This window comes from Neofelis nebulosa, chromosome 9, assembly GCF_028018385.1.
Source record: "Neofelis nebulosa isolate mNeoNeb1 chromosome 9, mNeoNeb1.pri, whole genome shotgun sequence".
NCBI lineage: Eukaryota > Metazoa > Chordata > Mammalia > Carnivora > Felidae > Neofelis > Neofelis nebulosa.
Window position 1 is genome coordinate 117,753,847 of NC_080790.1, and position 20,906 is coordinate 117,774,752.

The 20,906-nt window shown below is 53.6% G+C and overlaps 4 protein-coding genes across 6 annotated transcripts in view; 1 reads left to right on the top strand and 3 right to left on the bottom strand.

The window, feature by feature from the left end:
* MMP24 (matrix metallopeptidase 24) overlaps positions 1-4,336 on the top strand; it is a 45,817-nt gene extending 41,481 nt beyond the window's left edge. For both annotated transcript variants that reach the window (XM_058685390.1, XM_058685391.1), the window contains exon 9: positions 1,677-4,336. In XM_058685390.1, coding sequence (XP_058541373.1) covers positions 1,677-2,014 — 338 coding nt within the window. In that variant the 3' untranslated portion in view covers positions 2,015-4,336. The remainder of the gene's footprint in view (positions 1-1,676) is intronic.
* On the bottom strand, positions 4,285-5,427 carry MMP24OS (MMP24 opposite strand). 2 transcript variants are annotated; one of them, XM_058685404.1, is made up of 2 exons: positions 5,342-5,427; positions 4,285-5,249 (listed from the first exon to the last, which is right to left on the bottom strand). In XM_058685404.1, the coding sequence occupies exon 2, from the start codon at positions 5,246-5,248 to the stop codon at positions 5,075-5,077; it is 174 nt and encodes a 57-aa protein (XP_058541387.1). In that variant the 5' UTR covers position 5,249; positions 5,342-5,427; the 3' UTR covers positions 4,285-5,074. The 2 variants fall into 2 exon arrangements, with proteins under 2 accessions (XP_058541387.1, XP_058541386.1); XM_058685403.1 differs by having other exon boundaries at positions 4,285-5,251; positions 5,336-5,411.
* A 724-nt stretch (positions 5,428-6,151) lies between these two features.
* EIF6 (eukaryotic translation initiation factor 6) lies at positions 6,152-12,599 on the bottom strand. Its single transcript, XM_058685401.1, has 7 exons — positions 12,455-12,599; positions 12,107-12,225; positions 11,904-11,989; positions 10,153-10,328; positions 9,434-9,610; positions 9,056-9,237; positions 6,152-6,423 (listed from the first exon to the last, which is right to left on the bottom strand). The coding sequence occupies exons 2-7, from the start codon at positions 12,211-12,213 to the stop codon at positions 6,414-6,416; spliced, it is 738 nt and encodes a 245-aa protein (XP_058541384.1). The 5' UTR covers positions 12,214-12,225; positions 12,455-12,599; the 3' UTR covers positions 6,152-6,413.
* An 843-nt stretch (positions 12,600-13,442) lies between these two features.
* On the bottom strand, positions 13,443-20,366 carry FAM83C (family with sequence similarity 83 member C). Its single transcript, XM_058685389.1, has 4 exons — positions 19,665-20,366; positions 17,053-17,220; positions 16,718-16,842; positions 13,443-16,208 (listed from the first exon to the last, which is right to left on the bottom strand). Exons 1-4 carry the CDS (start codon positions 20,175-20,177, stop codon positions 14,768-14,770), a joined length of 2,247 nt encoding a protein of 748 aa, XP_058541372.1. The 5' UTR covers positions 20,178-20,366; the 3' UTR covers positions 13,443-14,767.
* Between the last annotated feature and the right edge of the window lie 540 nt (positions 20,367-20,906).

The window sequence follows — 20,906 nt, forward strand, 5'->3', positions numbered from 1 at the left end:
TAATAATGGTACCTACCTCATTGGGATTTGTAAGAATAAGGTCAATTAAGTAGAGCACTTAGACCAATGCCTAGCACATGATCCATGCCATGTGAGACTTAGCTGCTATCATCATCATCATCATCATCATCATCATCATCATCTTGTTGGTGTGTTTTAGTTTATGTAGAATGACAGGTGTCATCCATTCTCTCCACAATAATTACTGAGAGCCAAGTTTTGTGGGAGAGCTGGGGAAGGAGCAGAGAATAAGACTTGCATTGCATCCCTGGCTCCCATTCTAGAGGCAGAAAACAACTAAGGTGGCAGCAAATGCTCTAAGGGAAAGAAATGCAGCCGAAGAGCTATGGTGGGGGTGGGGGTGGGGGGTGCTGGGGAGGGCCTGTTAGAGAGGGTTCGTCAGGAAGGGCTCTCTAAGGAGATGTCACTGGTAAGAAAGCCAAAAGTCTCGGGGGAAGAGCTGCTACTGATGGCTCTCCTGTGTACCTGATGCTTTACACACATGGTCTTGCTTTCTGGGAGCCTCAGAGACAAGTGACATCAAGGACTTTGGCCAATGAAAGTCCCAGAGTGGGGAGCCAACCAATAGGAGAGTCTGAGTTGCTTTGCTGTCTGTACACTGTCTGGGCCATGAAGGCTGTTGCTGGCAGCCTGGTGTGGCTGCCCAGCCCCTCCACCTCCTTTCTCCTTCTCCTTCTCCTCCTCCTCCCCCCCCCCCTCCTCCTCCTTCTTCTTTTCCTTCTTCTTCTTCTCCTCCTTCTTCTCCCTCTCCTTCTCCTTCTCTTTCTCCTTCTCCTCCTCCTCCTCCTCCTCCTCCTCCTCCTCCTTCTTCAAGTTTATTTATTTTGAGAGATATAGAGACAGTGTGAGTAGGGGAGGGGCAAAGAGAGAGGGGGGGAGAGAGAGAGAATCCCAAGCAGGCTCCAGGCTATCAGCACAGAACCCGATGAGGGGCTCAAACTCATGAATTGTGAGATGATGACCTGAGCCGAAACCAAGAGTCAGATGCTTCACTGACTGAGCCACCCAGGTGCCCCAGTCTCCACCTCCTTTCTTTCTAGCCTCTTCCCCAGCAGTGTCCCAGAGACCCTGCATCTGTGTTGTGATGCAAGGCAAAGAAAACCCACAATTGTGACAAGGTGGTGTCCGCTGTCAACCAAAGGAGAAACCTGGCTCCCTGCCTCCCTTGCCTCAAGCAGAAGCTAGACTGAGGCTCTAGAGCTATGAAGGCAGTGCTGTCCAAGCCATAGTTGGGAACTTGATCTCACCAATATGGGCAGGGTGGAGGGGAGGGTTATAAGGTAGGGAGGCACAAACTGAACTTATCAATTCTACTTAAAGCCCCTCAGTGGCTTCCTGGCACCTGTGAGATGACAGGCCAGGCTGCTCCAGGTCCCGGGCACACCTCTTTGCAACCGTGCAGGTCACACTCCGAGACCCTGTCACACTGTTGGCAGAGTGTGCTACACACTGCCCTCCCCCCACCTGCAAGCGATCCAACACGCTGCTCCCACCACTTCATATACCCACCCCTCCTTCAAAGCTCCTCTGGGACACCAGGGTGGGAGAGGCGTCCTTCTTCCACACTGCCACAGCACCCTATGCCCTCTCACTCTGGCCCAGAGCAGGTGCAGGGCAGTACCTGGGAGTAGTGATGCTGGACCATGTTTCTGCAGATTACACCTACTTCTACAAGGGCCGGGACTACTGGAAGTTTGACAACCAGAAACTGAGTGTGGAGCCAGGTTATCCACGCAACATCCTACGTGACTGGATGGGCTGCAACCAGAAGGAGGTGGAACGGCGGAAGGAGCGGCGGCTGCCCCAGGACGATGTGGACATCATGGTGACCATCAATGACGTACCAGGCTCTGTGAATGCCGTGGCTGTGGTCATCCCCTGCATCTTGTCCCTCTGCATCCTGGTGCTGGTCTACACCATCTTCCAGTTCAAGAACAAGGCAGGCCCTCAGCCTGTCACCTACTATAAGCGGCCAGTCCAGGAGTGGGTGTGAGCAGCCCAGAGCCCTCTCTGTCCACTCGGTCTGGCCAGCCAGGCCCTTCCTCATCAGGGTCTCAGGGGCAGCTCTGGCCACTGCCCACCGGGGCCAGAAGGGCCCTAGGCCAGGGGTCGTGCAGCTGAAGTGGTAGGTACATTGGCCTAGGCTGAGCATGAGGCAGGGAGTGATGGTGGCTGTGCCCCAGGGTGGGTGTCTGGCAGCCAGTTGCCAGCCTTCTGTCCTGGGTGAACTGCTCCCTACGCAAGGGAATAGGCCAGGCCCCATCAGGAGGCAGGGACCATGCCAGGAGGAGGCCCTGTGGTCACTGCATCCTGTGGTTATCAATGAGGCACCACAGCTCTGTTCCTGGCTGGACCCAGCACCTTCTGTGGAAGCCAGCACTAGCACTCTCAGCCCCCTCTGGGAGATGCCACCAATCCTGGTCCCCCTTTGCCAACACCTGCTGGTCAGATGTCCCCCTGCCCCCACCCCACTGTCCTCCAAGGCTACCAGACCCCTGCTGCCAACATGGCGGGCAACAAGCCCGGGTTTCCGCTGCTGGCATACAGCAGATCCCTCAGGAAACCTGCTCCACATCAGGGTCTCCTTTGAGATCTAGGATTTAGGGTCACATGTTGCAGGCAGTGCTGTGGCCCAGTGGGGTCTGACAAGGACCCAGCTGTCACGTCGTGAATATTTAAATGTCCTGTTACTACTGTTTTAAAAGTCCCATTCTGCAAAGGCTGTTTGAGGCGTTAGGTGAATTAGAGGTGACTATCTTGGCGATGAGGCCAGCGTGGCCGGCCCTTCCCCAGGAGACAAGGACCAAGGTGCTGCTAAGGCCACTCTAGCGCCTAGACACCCCAGGAGCTAGACCTGCTCATGAGGCTAAAGGTCTGGGGCAGGAGCTGATCCCACCTCTGGAGGCTGATCTGAGTTCTGACTATCCTCCACTTCTCTGTCCCTCTCCCCATTCTCCCAGTCCCCAGCCCTGTTGCTTATGGCCTGGGGCTCAGCCTGACTAGCTAGGTGAGGCAGAAATGGCTCCAGGCCAACATTCTCATGGCTTTGGGGGTAATGGGCCCAGGGCAGCCTTCTCAAGTGTTCAGAGCCCACACCCCCAGTTACCCTGAGGCCAACTCAATCTCTCAGCTTGGAAGCAGTGTTTATACAAGCTTGGCCCTTGCTAACCCTGCTCACTGGGCCCATCTGCCTGCATTGCAGTCCCAATCCTAGGGGCCCATCCTTCACAGTCTCTGGAATTCCTAGGGCTCAGCTTGCCTCACTCCAACCCAGTGGAGGCAGCCCTGTTTGTCACTGAAGAGCCCTAGGCAAGACTAATGGGTTCAGTGATGCCCACTGGCTCTCTGCCAAAGCCAAAAGGTGGTACATCTTCAGGGTGCTGGCAGAGTCTCCGATGCCACTCTGGCCCTCTGGGCCTGCATGGGCCTTGCCCCTACCCTGTGTCCTCTGGGCTTTGGGTTGGCTTAACCTGTAGCAGACAGGGACTACTATTGCCCTGGGAGCTGTCTTGAGCAAAATCTCTCTTGTCCCAGAGGCACCTATGTGGGTCCACTATGTTCCCAGGCATCATCCTTCTGTCTTTTCTCATTTTGACCAAGGGCGGGCTCCCTGGGGTGGGTGGGGAACAACTGCAGAGATATTAGTGATTCATAGGTTTGTATAGTGTTTTATACTTTGCAAAGCACTTTATTAGCTCATACCTGTCCACTCACATGAAACTCGTGTAGGCCCTGGGAAGCCTAGGGTAACTCTCACCGTGCCCTCAAATGAAGCACAGAGAGATTGTTCCTTGCCCAGGCCATCGGGTGGGCTGGCTGGGCCTTGGGTCCCCACCTATGGACCCCTCTAGGGTCCAAGATGAGATCAGAAGTGTCTCTTTTATCCATCTTTTCCTGGCCTCCCTTCTCCCCTTCACGGTCCCTCTCCACTCCTCAGGTTGGTGCTCTCTCTTTTTGAAAGCTCTAGGCTCCCCAGGCTCCCCATTGGCTCCTGGTACTACCAAGGCCAGCTGAGAAAGAGCAGGAGATGGAGGCAGGCAGCTCAGGCTGCAGATGTGAGGGATGCAGGGCCAGGCCCAGAGAGGGCTCAGCCTGGAGGCTTCCAATCTCGGATTCTCCTGTCTTGTGGTCATCTGTTTGCCCATCACCCCAGGACAGGGCAGACAGACAAAGGGGCACTGCACTGGGGACCCCAGAGCCCAGCTTCCCCTCGGCCCGGGGAATATCACAGCATTTCAGTGTCGGTCACATTTTAAACTGATCAGCCTTTGTATAATGTTTTTTAAATCATTTCTAAATAAAACAAAAATACAGAGTGTGTTGTTTTCTCAGGATATAGGAACAAGGATCAGGTTCTGGGAGTGGCCTTAAGAAACTTCTGGGAGAGGGGGAACAGGGTGCTTTGGGGTATCTGGGAACTGTCCCATGCATCTCATCTACCAGCCCAGCAATCAAATGTCCCCTCTCTCAAAAAGGCTGGCCCCAGAGGCCTAGTGTTACTGGGGTTCCTGGCACACAACCTGATAATGCCTCACTGGGATCCAGGATTGGCAGAGCAAGCCCCCCTAGGAGAAGTACAGGGAGGGTCACTGTGGCAAGGTCTTCTCCGAAGCCAAGGCACATGGTGCCATAACCAGGGACAAAAGCAACAGCCCGGTTCTTAGCAATAAGGAACAGACGAGAGGAGGTGAGGTCAGCAGTCTTGGGGTCTTACCAGGAGTCCTGGCCTGGTTCTGGAAGCCAGGGCCAGGGAGGGGTGCCCCAGAACCCAGACGGCTGGAGAAGCTGTAGGGTGGGGGTGAGCACGAAGGTTTAAGCTGGTTTGGGTGCAGGCTAAGAAGCGAACAAATTCGGAAGGAACTAGAGGCGAGCCGGTGCCCCATGGCGAGGCTGCCGAAGAGGCCCTGCCGAGACCTCCTTCCAGTCCTACGTGATCTATCTCCTCGACTCTCCGAGGCTGTCCTGGGTGCCGGGGTTGGAAAAGGACGACAAGAGAGGAACATAACAGCACAACGACAGTTGGCAGCTGGCAGTAACTGCGGAGGGTGTCCAGTCAGTACCAGGAGGTGCAGGTGATGAGGAAGCGCACATCGTCCAGTGGCCCCCAGGGACTGGGTTCAGGCTGGGGCCGCTCAGGGGCCTCGGGTGCCCCGGGTTGGGGTTGGGGCTGGGGCTGGGCCTGCACGGGCTCTGGGGCGCCCTGGCCGCCGCTCAGCCGAGCACCCATCGTCTGCAAAGAGAAGCCGTTAGATGCGGGTCAGCTGCACGCGACCCGGCCGTCCCGCCACGCCCCGGCCCGACCCTCATCTCTCACCGCGAGAGCCAGAGAGCCACGGGTCTCCAAGGTCCCAGAGCCTGCGACTGCACTCCGCTGGCCTGCGTACTTGCGCTGGGAGGAGCCGGCGTCGTGACCTCACCGCACGCAGGCCTCGCCCCCTAGCCGCTGCTGCGGGGTTGCGGACCCGACCCCACCCACCAGTAACTGGCCAATGCTGCTCCAACATCCCGAGGCCCCGCCCCGCACACAGCAGGAGCCTGAAGGAGCCGCCCCAGCAAGCCACAAAGGACTCATCCAGACGCTTCCTGGCTCCACAGGCACTGTAGCTAAGGGAGGGCGCCTGCCAGTTTTCTGAGAATCTCCATGGCACCTGGCAGCCAGGCCAGCAATCTCCATCCACCTTGGTCAAAGAAGACAAGACTGCCCTGAAGCCAGGTGCTCCAGACCCCCTTACAGGTCCTCATTCGGGCCTAGAGGAGAGCTGGAACAGATTCTCATCTCTTAAACCCCAGAAGTAGGAGGCTGAAGTCGCATGGAAAAGGCTAGAACTACAGTAGAGAGTGCTTCCTCCTCTTGCCCTGGGACAATCATCAACCCCCATCCTGATGATCCCGGGATGAGGGTGGGAAATTGTGAGACTGGTGTGCGTGTGTGTGTGTATGTGTGTATCCTACCCACTTTCCCCCAGAACAATGCTAGGGAAGGAGGGTCAACCCCCATCCTGATGATCCCGGGATGAGGGTGGGAAATTGTGAGACTGGTGTGTGTGTGTGTGTGTGTGTATCCTACCCACTTTCCCCCAGAACAATGCTAGGGAAGGAGGGTTGCAGGTGGAGGCCCCCAAACAACACATTCAAGAATAGCCAGGCTGCCTTTTAATGGGGGTGGTACAGGAAAGAGAGTGGTCAGTCAGGAGCCGTTAAGGCCTGACAGACAGCACAACATGGCAGATTTTTGAAGTAACTGTAGATTCAGGAGATGGGCACAGGTGAAGAGCTGGGCATTCAGCCACTCACTCCCAGTCAGTTCTCTGCCAACTGGCTGCCTGGCTGGGTGGGGCAGAGGGAGCCAAAGTCCAGAGGCAGGAACCCGCAGAACAGCAATGGAAGGTAACTCAGGTGAGGCTAGAGAGAGAAGGAACACTGTCAGTAGGTGCTTCTCAGAGCATACCCCACCCTTTATTCTTAAGATGCTTGCCTCCACCCTCACCCCTTTGTTCCAGCTCAGCCCTGAAGAGCCACATTCAGAGCCCTTTCCAGATTATACTGCTTCCTTGAGTCACAATCCAGTCAGAACTCTCAGCTTAAAAACTAACAGTAACTCCTTCCCCACTCAACTCAATTTATTCACTGTTATCAATCACAAACCAGAGCCTCAGAACTCAAGTCCAGCAAACATCAGAGAAGGGAGTAAGGGGATTCACAAGAGAAGGGATGTGCCCAGACCACAAATCCCTCAGTGGCAGGGATGAGGCCAGAACATTCTTCCTGAAGGTAATGAGTACGTATACAGGGGCGCCTCGGTGGCTCAGTCAGTTAAGTGTCTGACTTCAGCTCAGGTCACGTCTCATGGTTTGTGAGTTCGTGCCCCGCATAGGGCTCTGGGCTGACAGCTCAGAGCCTGGAGACTGCTTCGGAATCTGTGTGTCCCCCTCTCTCTGCCCCTCCCCTGCTCATGTTCTGTCTCTCACTCTCTCTCAAAAATAAACATTTAATAAAAGAAAAATTACAGGAGAAATAAAATACATGTACAATTATAAAACTAAAGTGCATACTTTAAAAAAAATTTTTTTTTAACATTTATTTATTTTTGAGACAGAGCATGAACAGGGGAGGGACAGATAGACAGGGAGACACAGAATCGGAAGCAGGCTCCAGACTCTGAGCCATCAGCCCAGAGCCCGATGTGGGGCTCAAACTCACAGACCGCGAGATCGTGACCTGAATTGAAGTCGGACGCTTAACCAACTGAGCCACCCAGGCGCCCCTAAAGTACATACTTCTAATCAACTACCTGACACCTTCATTATCAGCTCTCATGGGCACCTCAAACTCAACAGGTTCAAAACCAAAGAAGGATAATGAGTTTTGGCTCTTCCTTTCCAGTATCCATTTCTGTTCCTTACCTAACTGCATAAGCAAGAACCACCAAAATACTGACCAGTACTGGTCACTGTGGGCAATTCTGCCTGACTTTAAGAGCAGTTTCTGAAGTTTTACCATTAAATACAATATTTGCTGTAGTTTTCTTGGTAGGTACCAATTATCAGATTGCAAAAATTTCTTTCTGTTCTTAGGCTAAAAGGTGTTGTTGTTGTTTTGTCCTTTAATTAAATGATTGTGTATGTACTGCCTTCTTTGTAAGATTCTATGTTCCACAAGGGCAGGGTGGGTATATCTTATTCACCAAATCACGATTTTCTGGCATGTTCAAAAAAGTTACTGAACAAATGACAGAACTACTGTACCACTTTCCTGTTGAGACCCTTTCAACTACTCTTTCAATTCTGATTCCCCATCAGAATTACCCAGAGAAACTTATTAAAATAAACCAAACATGGTTGGGTCTCACTCCAGAGTGAATTGGTAACGGGGGGGTGATGCCAGGAATCTACATTAACAAGCATCCCAACATAGACTAAAGATCAAAATCACAGGCCTACAGTCAAAACTTCTTGACATGGGAATTGAGGGTCTTTGACACTCTGACAATATTACCTTGCCCTTTCACACTCTCCATACTTTCCCACCTCTGGGTCTGTCTGAAGTGCTTTCCTACTCCATCTCTGCATATTCAAATATCTACTCATTCCCCTGGGCCCAGACTAAATGATTTGCCCCCGACAAAACCTTCCGGGATACCAGAGTGTTTCACTGGAGCTTCCTGAGCCACCTAAGGCACCTTTTATCTCTTCTTTGAAGGCAGTGAAGAGTTATGTGTGGCCTCTACAACTTCTCGGCTACACTGTGAGCTCCTAGAGGCAGGACACAGGGCTAAGTTGCCTGCCTATCCTACATGGAGCCCTATCAACAGGGCTCAGTGAACATCAGATGAACAAATGAATGAAGAAGGGAGAATGAGGGTAATTTTGCCTGTTGTAAGTAGGGGGTCTGTCACTGGGTACTTGCTCTACTATGGGCATATGAGGTTTCTATCCTCATAAAGATTGCTGGGATACTTGGGTGTGGCATGCCTTGAGAAGAATCCTCAATGGGAAAAGGTGAATATCAGCACCTGCTGCTCCTCCAAAGGAAAAAGAGATTCCAGAGCCTCATACCCCAGAACCTCCAGGGTTAGGCCCAAGATCCCACTTTTTTCTTAAACCCACAAAAATCCAGACGATTGTGATTTTGATGCAATCTCCACCCCCAACAAGTCCTTTAGGGTCTCCTTAGTTTCTAAGAGCAACTTCCCCTCCTTCCCTCTGCAAACAGCTCTTTTTGGTCTCAGGCTCTGGGCTGCTGGCTGGGGACACCGACACACAAGCACACACAAACTACAAAACAATGTGGTCAGTGAGAAAATAAGACAGACCAGAGGGAAGCTTTGCCCAGAGAGGTGACACTGAGCTGAGTCTTCAAAGATGGGGATGAGCAGATATTCAGGCAATGCTCACTGGCTGTTCCTTGTGACTGCTCAGCAATGCACAGGTGTGCCCTCACACACGAGGACCTACCGGTATGAATGCAGTATGGACCCATCCTAGGTGGCATCTCCCTCCTCTACCCTCCAAAGGCAGAAGAGAGACCCAGATACCTGTCAATGAGGGAATCCCGCATGCTGGTCGCAATGGTGCTAGGCTGGGCTTCGTTCAGCTTGAAGACACTCTCCACCACTGACAGCTCTGTGCTGGTTGTGTCCAGGCCACAGAAGGCACACCAGTCATTCACCACCATCCCAGCGGCAATTACCTCGCTGCCTCGGTTCACAGTGCCTGCCTGCCAAGGGAGAGCTCAGTGTGGATCATGGCACCAAAAGCCACAGTCCTGCCACTCCCTGGCGAGGACTATCCCCAAACCCCGCTCCTTGACCTGCGTCCCCAATCGCAAACTGTGACAGATAATAACAGATCCTTAACGCTAGGCAAAGGATCTGCCTCAGGAGGAGACAGAGATCAGAGAAAGGAATGCTTACCACAAGGGGGACCTGAAGAAGAGAAGACAGCTCATCTTGGTCTTCAATTGAAGTCTTGGGATGTACCAGTCCTCCCTGATTGCTGAAGACACAGTAGCTTCCTACTAGCACCTGGTCAGCCACTGTCTGTCTGAAGACTTCCACCTTGAGCACATCAGCCAAGATTTCTTCTGTTTCCTGTTAGCCAAAGGCACTGTACTCAGGGCCCAGAACTTCCAGGTCAAGGAACCAGGGGCCCTCCACACCCAAAACCACCCAGGGCTTGGCTCCCTAAGCCCCTCATCCCTCTGCTACCTAGCTGCATATGGAAGCTTCATGCAGAAAAAGCATGAAATACAGGTTGGAGCAGAGTCTAGACCAGCTATGGAGTCCCTAATAGCTGTGCATGCCCTGAGGAGACAGGGGTTGGTCTCCACATCACCCTCTTCCCTCTAACCCACACTCAAGAGCTCAATTGTCAATCATCTCTCCTGGTCCTGGTTACAGGATGGGACGGAGCAGTCTCCCTGATTTTGGAGGATTAATACCCTCCTCACCTTCTTTCTGGCACTGGTCACACCTCTATTATCACTATTCCAATGAGTGCCTGAAATCTGAGAGCCCAAGTATAAAGAGAAACCACAAGAGACACCCCTAAGTCCTGCCTGACAGGCAAGAACAATGACTAACCACTGACTAGGTGGGTCCTGTGACTCTTGGGCGAAATTGGGCTACCTTACCCTGTCCAGGTCTGGGTGGACCAAGGCCACGTAGTCGTTGCAAGTGGTGACATTGCCCAGGGCTGAGAGCCGCTCCTCCACCCGCCGGATCTGCACTGAGTCTGGGAGGCAATTGCGAATGTGCTGCAGCTCCTGGTCAGTGGTGTTGTTGGGCACCAGGAGACCATGTCTGTTCCCTAGAGATCCAAATTAGGGGGTGGGGCAAGAATGGACCACAAATACACAAGTAGCCTGCTAAGCTCTGGGGGTTTTAGATACAATCCAGCCCAGTCAGTTTCCCCAGGAAAGCTTTAGGCCCAGACCCCAGCCCGCTAACCCATTGATCCATACAACACCCAGGGGACCAGGAGTTCCATTGGGCAGGCCAGAGATAGCCCAGGAATTTGTTCCAACACACCCTGCCCATTTTGCCATCATCAACCAGGAGGGACCAGGACTAACAAGAGGAGCTCTTGGCGTTAGCTGTATATTTTGCTACTTGAAAACTGAGGTAACACTACACACCTATCAGAATGGCTAAAATTTTTAAAAGAATGCCAATACCAAATGCTGGCAAAGATACATGGAACAACCAATAGGAGTGTAAATTGGTCAACCACTTCAGATTATTATCTGGCACCACCTACTATATAGAATATCCGCATACCCTGTGCCCAACCTGTCCTCTCCTAGGTATTACACATCCAACAGAAACATGTGCATGTGTTCACTAAAAGACATAGCAACCCTATTCATGTTAGAACTGAAAACTACCCTAATGCCCACTGTCAACAAAATGGATGAATATAATGTGGTATATTTACACAAAACACAATAAGAATGAACAAACTACAATTATATTGTGACAACAATAACTAAACCTCTGCCTACCTCCACAAGAACACAACTCTTGAACTTCTAAACTCTGAGTTACACCCATTATATATTAAAAAAAAAACAAAAACAAACAAACAAACAAAAAAAACCACCAAGCGACAAGTCCAAAGGTCATAGTTAGGGCCAAAGAGTGTTTGGCCTGAATAAGAAAATACTCAGAGGCTAAGGTCATCAGGCTTATGATTTAAAAAAAAAAAAAAAAAAAAAAAAAAACTCCCATATGACCCCAATGAACAGAACTAGAAATAAGGGGTGACAGTAAAGGGAGACAGATCCAGCTCCAACAAAGGACCAATGGCCAGACTCAACAGTGCTGAGAAGTAGGGGAGTGGGATAGGGATGCCACTCAGAGACATGGTAAAGCCAATTTAAGACTTAAATGGATAATGAACAAGATGACCCAGAATCTTAGCTTGTCATTTTGTAGAGGCAGAACTGGATCCTCAGAAAGAGGAAGCAACTTGCCCAGAGTCAGTGGCAAGGGAGAGAGGACATTTCCATCTTCCCTCCCAGGTGTGGAGGGAAGGTGTGGTACTTGGTGAGTCACTTGGATCCTTGAATCTTGACTTCATCATTAGTCAGATTAGGCCAATAAGGCCTGCCTGCCAGGGTCTTCGTGAAGAAGGATTGAAATCAAGTTTAAGAGTGAAAGCACTTAATGTTATTTGTTTTCCTATGATCCAGAAGCTTTTGCCAGTGATAGTCCCTGATCTGAAAGCACTTAAAAACAGGGTCCGGCACAGGCCAGAGAGATTCTCTTGTTTCTGGAGATAATGGATGAAAGCCGGAAAATCCAAGGGTCACTAGAAGTCCCCTCCAAGGCTACAATTAAAGGCTCTGGGAGGATCCACTCCCTCACTCAGCGTCTGGCTTACCCACACACATGCGCCCGATGATGCGGCAGCCAGCGATGGACGCGTGCACCACGGGGATGGTATCGGCGAGCTCGCCCTCGAACACACTGTAGGGATGTGGATTCAGTGGTTAAGGAGCTGAGGGGTCTGAGTCCCCGACTCCCAGCACCCTCTCAGCCATCCAGCCACCACACTGCCAGCAGACACCGGAGCTCCCGCCGCACCTGTAGAAGTTCTCCGACCCTCCGATGGCCACCAGGCAGTAGGTGTTGGTGAGTTTGGCAAAGCAGCCGATCTCACAGTTGTTCTCGAAAGACGCTCGGACCGCCATGAGGCCTAAGGGCTGCGGGACCGGGAGTTCAGGGCCAACGAATCCTCTCCCGACCGTGGGTCCGGGTCTCCCGGCCTCAGCCCTTCACGGCCCGCCGCGACCGCGCCCCTCTTGGCCCCTCAAATCTCAGGTCCCGCCCACTGGACCCCTCTAGACTGTCTAGCCCGGAATCCTCCGACTACCACTCAAGACGCGGGGAGCCCAGAACTGTCCCTTCCGGCGTCCCTCCACACCCGCTCACCAAAAGACAGCAACCCCCGCACGCTTCAACAGCTTCCACTCGGCCCTAGGTAGGTTTCCGTTTCCGCCTCGACCCAGGGAGACTTCCGGGAGAGCTGAGTGCCCCCGCTTACGCAGGCCGCCACCGTAGCTCCACCCTCTGGGAGGAGTCTATGGTTGCAAGTGTTCCGGTCTGGACCCCACGTGGCCCCGCCCCACGCATGCTCTCATCCAATCATTCCTTCATTCATTTATTCAGGCGCTTTTTAGGAGGTACCATTGACCGAGACCTGTGGCTGGTTGGATGCGAGGCATAAGAGAGGAGGAGCCAGCGATGTCTCGAAGAAGACGAGTTGATGATGGAAGTATTTACTGAAGTAAAGCCTAAGGAGAAAGAGTAGGTGTGGGGAAAGTGACATGCCGAGCGTTAGGTTTGGGACAGACGTCCAGGCCAAATCTGGAGCCCAGGGAAGAGTGAAGGGCTGAGATTTGGGGCTGAAGCCTGGGGTGGATGACGCCACGGAGGCGTCCAGTAGGGAGAAATGAGACCAGGACAAAGGTCGGAGAAGGAGACGTGGCCAAGAAGTAGAAGAAACCAGTCTGAAGAAGGTATTGGAGAGAGGGAAGGATGGATGAAACCGGGTCTTAGGGAGGGTCCAGATGGGCAGTGGTGTGGATGCTGACTGGCTTCCACTATGCATGTCCTTGGTCACTCACTCAGGAACCACTATGTCCTCGAGATAGATGGTAGCACTCAAGGGACCTGCTCTCATGGATGAGATGAACTTGATCTACATTTTGTAGAGTCTACACAAGCCCCAAGGCCTCTCAGAATGTCACAATGAGGGTAGAGGGGGCTTGGAGCCCTGTCCTCCCCTCAGCCCTTCTGCAAACATCCGTCTCCCTCAGGGAGCCCTCCACAATTGGGCTGAATGGTCAATTGGCTCTTCCCCAGCCCTCAACGTGAAGTTCCACAACTCCACCTTTCTCAGGACACACCAGGCTGCTGCTGGGTCATAGCATGTCTGCCTTTATTGATTTGTATTGTGTAAACTGTCCCAGGCAGGTGGTGAGCTCAGGAAAAGACGAAAAACCTATCAGAGCCTATGCTTCTGTGTGTGTGTGTGTGTGTGTGTGTGTGTGTGTGTGTGTGTGTGTGTGTCAGAGTCTGAGTATCCACACTCTCTCTATCCTCCCCAGTTCATCTCAGACCCACTCATCCTGTCCTGTCCTTGGCCTCTCTTCACCTGCTTCCCTCTACCAGGAATTCCTTTTCTCCTCCATCTGTCCAATCCTCCCCATCCTTCAAGGGCTGACTCAAAGTCTGCCTCCTTTGAAACTTTCCTCACCACTCCACTGTCACCACCCCCTGCCACTGATTCCTTGAGTTACATACAGCTCTGTCTTGCCTGCCATTGGTTTATGTATTTATCCTTATCTCCCAGGGCCTGAGTCTGATTCACTTGTCAGCCCTGTGGTAGGTACACAGCTTAGGCCAAAGAAGATACTGGTTGCTGTGTGCATACCTATGTGTGTGTGTATGGTGTGTGTATGTGGTTATGTGCATATTTGTTGTCTGTGGATCCTGAGGGGTCTACAGTGTGCACTGAATGCATATATTTTGTTTCGCTACTCATTTAGCCATATTACATTTATTGAGTACCTGTAACTAGAATTCTGAGTGTTTGGGTTTATCACATGGACCTTTGTTTACTTACTGAGTGTCTATGGGTATTCAGTTTGTGGGTATGAACCCTGTCAGGGTGTTGTGTGTGTTATACAGGCATTTGGGGCATCTCTGTGATGTGTGTGTTTTGTGTGCATGGGGACATGTGAACTGTTGATAATGGTGTGTCATGTCTGTGCAAAAACACAGTCTTAAGCATTAGGAACACGGGTTTGGGCCCCAGCTCTGCCACTGGTTCCACTTGGACCTGATTCCAAGCAAGTCATCAAACTCTCTGGGCCTCAGCTTCCACATTTATAAAATAGGGAAGATAGTACCTATGATCCTAGAAACGTATACCTGCTAGAGGTCTATCTTGTAGAATGTTGTGAGGATGAAGGATGAGAATTAACCTGTGTAAGGCACCCAGCACAGTGGCAAATGGCAGGTACTGTGGTTTCTGTTTTCGTGTGTGTGTGTGTGTGTGTGTGTGTGTGTGTGTGTGTGTGTGTGTAAACAAGAATTCTGAACTCAGTGAGTGTCTAACTTGAGCTTCTAGACACCCTCTGCTCCCCATGCAGCCCTGCTGGAGAACCCCAGGGTCTGGAACCTGAGTAAATCTAGAATCCAAGTAGATGGAGGAAGGACATGTCCTTGGTGGGAGCAGAACTAGGACTCAAAGCGGCTTCGGAGAAGTTTGAACTTGGACTTGTTGTACTTAGTGATGAGGTCCAGTTTGCTGTGGCCCAAGGTCAGCCGCTTCTCATCCCCTGACAGGCCATTGCTACTGCCACTGTGATGGCCACCTGTGGGGCCTCCAGGGAGGCCAGGGTCAGGTCCTTGCCTGGTGCCCTGCAATTGATGATACTTGGTAATGAGGTCCAGCTTGCTGTGGCCCAGGGTCAGCCTATTCTCATCCCCAGAGCTCACTCCAGCCTTTCGAGCAGGGCTTGGTCTGGGGAGACCACTGGGCCCAGGCCCCTCACCCCGGAATGGGCCAAACTTTGTGATGAGGTCCAGCTGGCTGTGGCCCAGGGTCTGTCGTCGCTCATCAAGACTTTGCTTGTCAGCCCTGGCTGAGGAGTTGGCTTCAGGGGGCACTCTGGAGCCCCCAGCCTTGGGGTACTGTACCAGGAGGTCCAATTGGCTGTGGCTGTGATTTGAGGACAGCCTCTTGTCCTCTGGAATTTGATTGCCAGGTCTGGGGGAACCTGACTCAGGGGTACCCCCAGCACCCTGGGTCTGAGGCAGGAGATCCAGCTGGTTATATCTCTGGTTTGGGGACAACCGCCTGTCCTCTGGAGCCTGCTCTCCAGGCCAGAAGGAGCCCAAGCTGGGGTCAACCCCAGAATCAGGGCCTCCAGCTTCTCTGGCTCTGGGGAAGGGGACAAGGAGATCCAACTGGCCATGGCTGTGATTCAGAGACACCTTCTTCTCCTCCACTGTCTCCAGGGCTGTGCTAGGTACCCAGCGACTTCGTTGGGGACTAGACTCCTGGCTTCTCAGGAGCCCATTCTCTGGGAGCCGGGATAGGGCTGAAACACCCTGGGGGAAGGGGAGGAGGGGGCGTTGGCGGGCAAGCATAGGTGACCCCACTGCCAGGGTCAAGGGGCTGGCACCATTGTGGTTGAGGGCAGGGGAGGACTGGGACCATGGGGACACCCCCAACTTGCCTAGATTGGACCTGTAGGGCCCTGGCAGGGAGCCATGGTTAGGGTCAGACAGCTGGCGCTTCAGAGAGGGCTGGCCACTGGCCCCGCGGCAGGCAGGGCCCAGGGATGAGGACCCCATACCCGTGTCACTGCAGCCACCGCCTCCTGGTGGACTGAGGTAAGAGGAGTGGTCCATTAGAGGTGAGCGTTTGATGCTGCTAAGGCTGGTGCTGGAGGGTGAGGAGGATGCAGGGCTCAACACACTGGGCCGGAAGCCCAGGGCCACTGTGGGAGGACACAGTGCCCTGGGAGATACGGGACCCTCACCACCGCAGAAGCCCTCCACAGGCCGAGACTCGGCATACAGACAGCGGAACTCCCGGTCAAAGTCTTCCACGATGCGGCCCCTCAGCTGCAGCACCATGCTAGTGTGGGCCTGGCTGCAAAGCCAGGTGAAGCTGGGAACAGAGGGTCAAGGTCAGAAGGCAAAGTGCAGGAGCCTGGGGCTGGGGCGGGGGAGTCATAACCAGGTGAACATACCAAGACAACTCCACCACCATTAGGACCTACGTGAGGCGACAGAGCTCTGACTTCAGAGTCTGTGCTAGTCCTAACTCAGCTTAGAGGACTTGGGCACATGGTTTCCCATCTCAGGGTCTCAACTTCCCCATCTGTAAAATGGACTGGGGACGAGAGTCCCTGGAGTCCCTCCAGTTCTGAGGTGCAATATGCCAAAGGCATTAAAGTAATCCTTCCACAGAGTGAGCTCCTCCAGGGCCCAGTGGGGGGCTGTCTTTCCCCCCCACTATGCCCTGAGGCCTGCACAGTGCCTGGCACTTGGTAGCTGTCAAGTCCATGTTGCCAGGGTTGGGTGGATGAAGGTAAATTCAAGCTGCCAGATCCCAGGTGCCTCACCAGCCGGTGGCACAGCCCCCCCGCCCCTCTCTCCCCTGTTCCCTGTGCTCACCTGTAGCTGCCTGCCACCACCTGCTCACAGTCGATGATAACAAACTTCTCCAGGGCCTGCCCCGTGAAGCGGCGGCCGGCCTTGCTGCAGTATGTGTCCCCACATGTGCTCCGCACACGCATGTTCTGGGCCAAGGAGGGAGGTAGGTTGGGTGATGACCTTGAGAGAATGGGGCTCAAGCCACATCTAAATCCCTTGCAGTCTCTAACCTTAAGCAGCTAAGGAAAGTCAGGTCGCCCACTCCCATTGACCGCCCCCCCACATGCTTACTGACCCTTCTGCCCTCCCTGACTCCCCACCCCACCCCCTGGTTACCGCCCCTGTCCCTCACTGACCGGCAGGTGCCCCCCGTTGAGGTCCATCTTGTAGCACATCTCCAGGAAGTGCCTTAGGTGCTCCTGAGCCAAAAGCAGGTAGACAGGGACACCACGCCGGCTCGAGGCCTCCATGAGGTCACACAGAAGCTCCATGTCCGTGAATATATCCATCACGACAGCTACCACCTGGAGGACGTAGGGAGAATTTCAGCCCTGCCTGGGATATTGCCCAGCCCAGGGGTGGGGGCTGAGGTCCCAGGAAAAGAGAACTGGGCTTAAAAGCAGGAGGCCAGAGCCTTTGAGAACATCTGGACTGGAAGGGATTTTAGCAACAACCTAGCTCAGAGGTTCTTAACTTAGACTCAGCGGGGGTTCCACTGTCTTGAATGCCCAAAATACGTTTGAAAGCTTCGGTGTGCATATTTCTGGGGACAGAGGGTTTATCTGTCATGGGCTTCTCAAAGATGTCTGTGAGGAGACCTAGGCCAAGAGTAGGGAAGGAGTCAGGAGCAGATACTAGACCCCAATTCCCAGTGCAGGCCCTTATGCTCTCCCACTAGCTCCAGCCCTAGTGCTGTCAAAGTTTCCCTCCTCAAGAATTAGAGCTGCAGGCCAGTTATTGGGGGCTTTGAGCCATTGGCCAGACCTGCCTCAGTTTCCCTACAAAGCAACAGAGGTCTAGTGTGGTATCTTATACCCACAGGCTCCCTCACTTCCACCCACGCCAAGTGAGACCAAGTTTTCTGCTCAGTTGAGGGACTGGGGCTTGTAGTCTCCTCATCTAATGGGCTGCCTCACAGAAGCCCTGAAAACCCCCTCACACCATCAAGCCCCCAACTACCCCTTCTTCCCTTTGCATATATCTGCTGTGAGAACCACCTTTGTCGTCCAGGCTGAGGCAAGAGGTGCAAAGCACTGCAGCTCTGGAGCCGGACAGAACCGGGTTCAAATCTGCACTCTGCTACTTCCTAGTGATACAGCCTTGGGCAAGTTTCTTCACCTCTGCGAGCCTCAATTTCCTCGTCTGTTAAATGAAGATAATGATAGCTACATCTCATAGTTATGAGGAATTCAATGTGAAAATACTCAACACACAACAGAAGCTCAATAAATGTTCCTTTCCTGCTGCCTGCTTAACGAACAAGGACATTGGCCCACAGGAAAAGGAAGCCCTTCCCAAGGTCACTCTGAGAGTCAGTGACAGCCCAGAGTGGAAGCCTGGCTCCTGGCCCAGAGGTGGAGGGTCTAGGTGAGGGTGAGGAGGCAAGTGCTGGAGGGTGCCCTAGTCCACGGCACAGGCCTGGCTGAGGGTGGGGGAAACAAGGTCAGGTAAGAAAGATCAAAGGGCCGGGGCGCCTGGGTGGCGCAGTCGGTTAAGCGTCCGACTTCAGCCAGGTCACGATCTCGCGGTCCGTGAGTTCGAGCCCCGCGTCAGGCTCTGGGCTGATGGCTCGGAGCCTGGAGCCTGTTTCCGGTTCTGTGTCTCCCTCTCTCTCTGCCCCTCCCCGTTCATGCTCTGTCTCTCTCTGTCCCAAAAATAAATTTAAAAATGTTGAAAAAAAAAAATTAAAAAAAAAAAAAAAAAAGAAAGATCAAAGGGCCAGGGGTGACAACAGCAGCCACCTCACTAATAACCCCATTCCCAGTGCTAATCAGGCCCGGCCCTCCCCTGCCTCGGGCACAGGCAGGTTTGCCAAGGAGGCTCTGGAGGCACCTGGGAGATTCCAGCTTGCTGGCTCCTGATCTCTGCAGCAGGCTGCTCCCCCAGACAAAGACACTGAGTCTAACCCACCTCAAATCCTTCGTGGGGTCATCTGAGCCATTCCCCTGCCTCCTGAGTCGGAGGTCAGGGCTCAGGAATGAAGCTATGTTAGTCTGTGGCTGGAGCCTTCCCAGATACTGACCATGGGATCTGCTCTCCTCCCCCTCTTCTTTCTCCTGAGCCCCAGCTCCCCACCTCTGAGCCCAGAAGCCCCCACCCCTCTTCCCTTTTGGTGCAGAACTATCATCCTGGCCCTCAAATGCCATGCTGAGGCCCAGGCACCAGTGCCTTCTTCCCCGTTTCAGGCCCAGCTGGAGATGCAGTATACGAGGGGTGAGGTGCAGCTGGGGATGTGCACCAGGAGGCAGGGCCAAGCCTGGGTCCAGGGCCTGAGTCAGGGCCCCTTTCTCTCCCCCTGAGCTCTATTTCACCAACTGACTGGACCTTCCTGAGCAAGTGCCAGCCCCTCTCTGGCCTCAGTTTCCTCCTCAATAAGTCAAGGGGGTGACTCAAATGTTCATCAAGGTTGGACTTCTTAGTTTGGGAGCATAAACTCTCCAAGACTCTGATGAAGGCCATGGACTCTCTCCCAAGAAAGATGCAGAAAGGATCCCTCCTAGCAATATGCCCAATTTTGCCTGCATTTTTAGGGTGTTTGGTGAGTAATGCTCTTGAGTGTCAAGGGATTACCAGGGTAAATAAAACACATGCCCACCCTCTAGGAGCTGGTGATCTGATAGAGGCCAGAGGTTCTAGTCCCAGTACTGCCCCTAAGCTGCTTTATATGGCCTTGGGTTGGTCCCTTTCCCTCCCTGGGTCTCAGTTTACACATCTGTGGAATGAATGTCTGAAGATATAAGGCCCTTACCGTGCGGGCCTGGCTGATGAGAAAACGCAGAAGGTCCTTGATGTTCTTGGCCTTGTCCCGCTGGAAGTGGACCACAGCCTGGGTGGGGCTGAAGCCTGTGGCCTGCGGAACCTCAGGCCAGCCCAAGTCCAGGTCCGGGGGGTCTATGTCAGAGGCCATGGGGAAGTAAGTGCCTGAGGTGATTTCAGAGAGCAAGCTGAGGCGGTCAGGCCCTGAGGCCTCCAGTCCCTGGGCCTCACTGAGCTCAGGGCCCCCATGCACATGGCTGGTCATGTAGTCCACGTCCAGAGCACTCAGGAAGGGCAGCTCCCGCTCCTCGGAGATGACCCGCAGGTAGGCGGCCTCGCCCCGCTCCAGGAGGGCGTCGGCTGCCAGCCGGGCAGCCTCACTGTGCTGGAGCACCAGCGGTGAGGCCTCCCGCCACCACGGCCGCTTCAGCTCCTCCACCCGGCCCCGCAGGGGTCCCGCCATGCCCTGGGCCCCCAAGTCCCCAGGCCCTAGGCCTCCGAACATTCCTGCCCACCTGGCTGCCCTCACCCTCCAGCAGGCTCCATGGCCTGCACCCTGGGCCGGCTGCAGCAGGAAGAAGATACCAATAGAACCACCTCCTGCCTGCCTGCCCCATATGTGCCAGGGCCCCCAACACGTTGCCACCCTAAATCAGAGCCATGCTCCGCCCCATTGCCCCTGGCCTCTGGAACCTGTCGGGTCAGCCTCACCTGTCTGCCTGCTGTTGAGACTCGCCCGCTCAGGGAAATGGCAGTGCCAGGCCCTTAGCACGCACTCCTGCCCACCCCCACCCTGGCACCACCCCACCTTCACCTGCCCCAGCCCCACCAGGCTCCCAGCAAGTTTCCTCCAAACCCTGACCTTCCAGAGCCCCCATAGAGGTTGGATTATGGTCCAGAGGGGCCCAGTCCTGTTCAGACACACACATGCACAACACACACACATACGCTCGCGCGCACACACACACACCAGGGTGGATAAATGACTCAAGATACCGAGATAAAGACATGAACACACAAGTAGATAGGCTGTCATGTCATATGCAGACCATACGTTTCGATCAAACCCATGTGAACTGACCCAAATGTTAATTCAGAGACAAGCCATAACCCTAAACATACCACGGTGGATATCACAAGCCTTGGCACACCTTGCATACAGGCCCTAAATAACTGAACAGGATGTCACACAGAGCTGTCAAGGACATCAGCACCTATCTGTCCCCCGTCTGGG

What these genes read in the sequence shown, in the direction of transcription:
- FAM83C (XM_058685389.1), bottom strand. Translation starts at nt 20,177, where the DNA reads ATGTTCGGAGGCCTAGGGCCTGGGGACTTGGGGGCCCAGGGCATGGCG. An exon ending in TCAACGGGGGGCACCTGCCG is followed by an intron (nt 16,843 to 17,052) that starts GTCAGTGAGGGA and finishes TCCTTGGCCCAG; the next exon opens with AACATGCGTGTGCGGAGCAC. An exon ending in GTGGTGGCAGGCAGCTACAG is followed by an intron (nt 16,209 to 16,717) that starts GTGAGCACAGGG and finishes CTCTGTTCCCAG; the next exon opens with CTTCACCTGGCTTTGCAGCC.
- MMP24OS (XM_058685404.1), bottom strand. Translation starts at nt 5,248, where the DNA reads ATGGGTGCTCGGCTGAGCGGCGGCCAGGGCGCCCCAGAGCCCGTGCAG.
- EIF6 (XM_058685401.1), bottom strand. Translation starts at nt 12,213, where the DNA reads ATGGCGGTCCGAGCGTCTTTCGAGAACAACTGTGAGATCGGCTGCTTT. An exon ending in GGGTCGGAGAACTTCTACAG is followed by an intron (nt 11,990 to 12,106) that starts GTGCGGCGGGAG and finishes ACATCCCTACAG; the next exon opens with TGTGTTCGAGGGCGAGCTCG. An exon ending in TTCTTCAGGTCCCCCTTGTG is followed by an intron (nt 9,238 to 9,433) that starts GTAAGCATTCCT and finishes CTCCCTTGGCAG; the next exon opens with GCAGGCACTGTGAACCGAGG.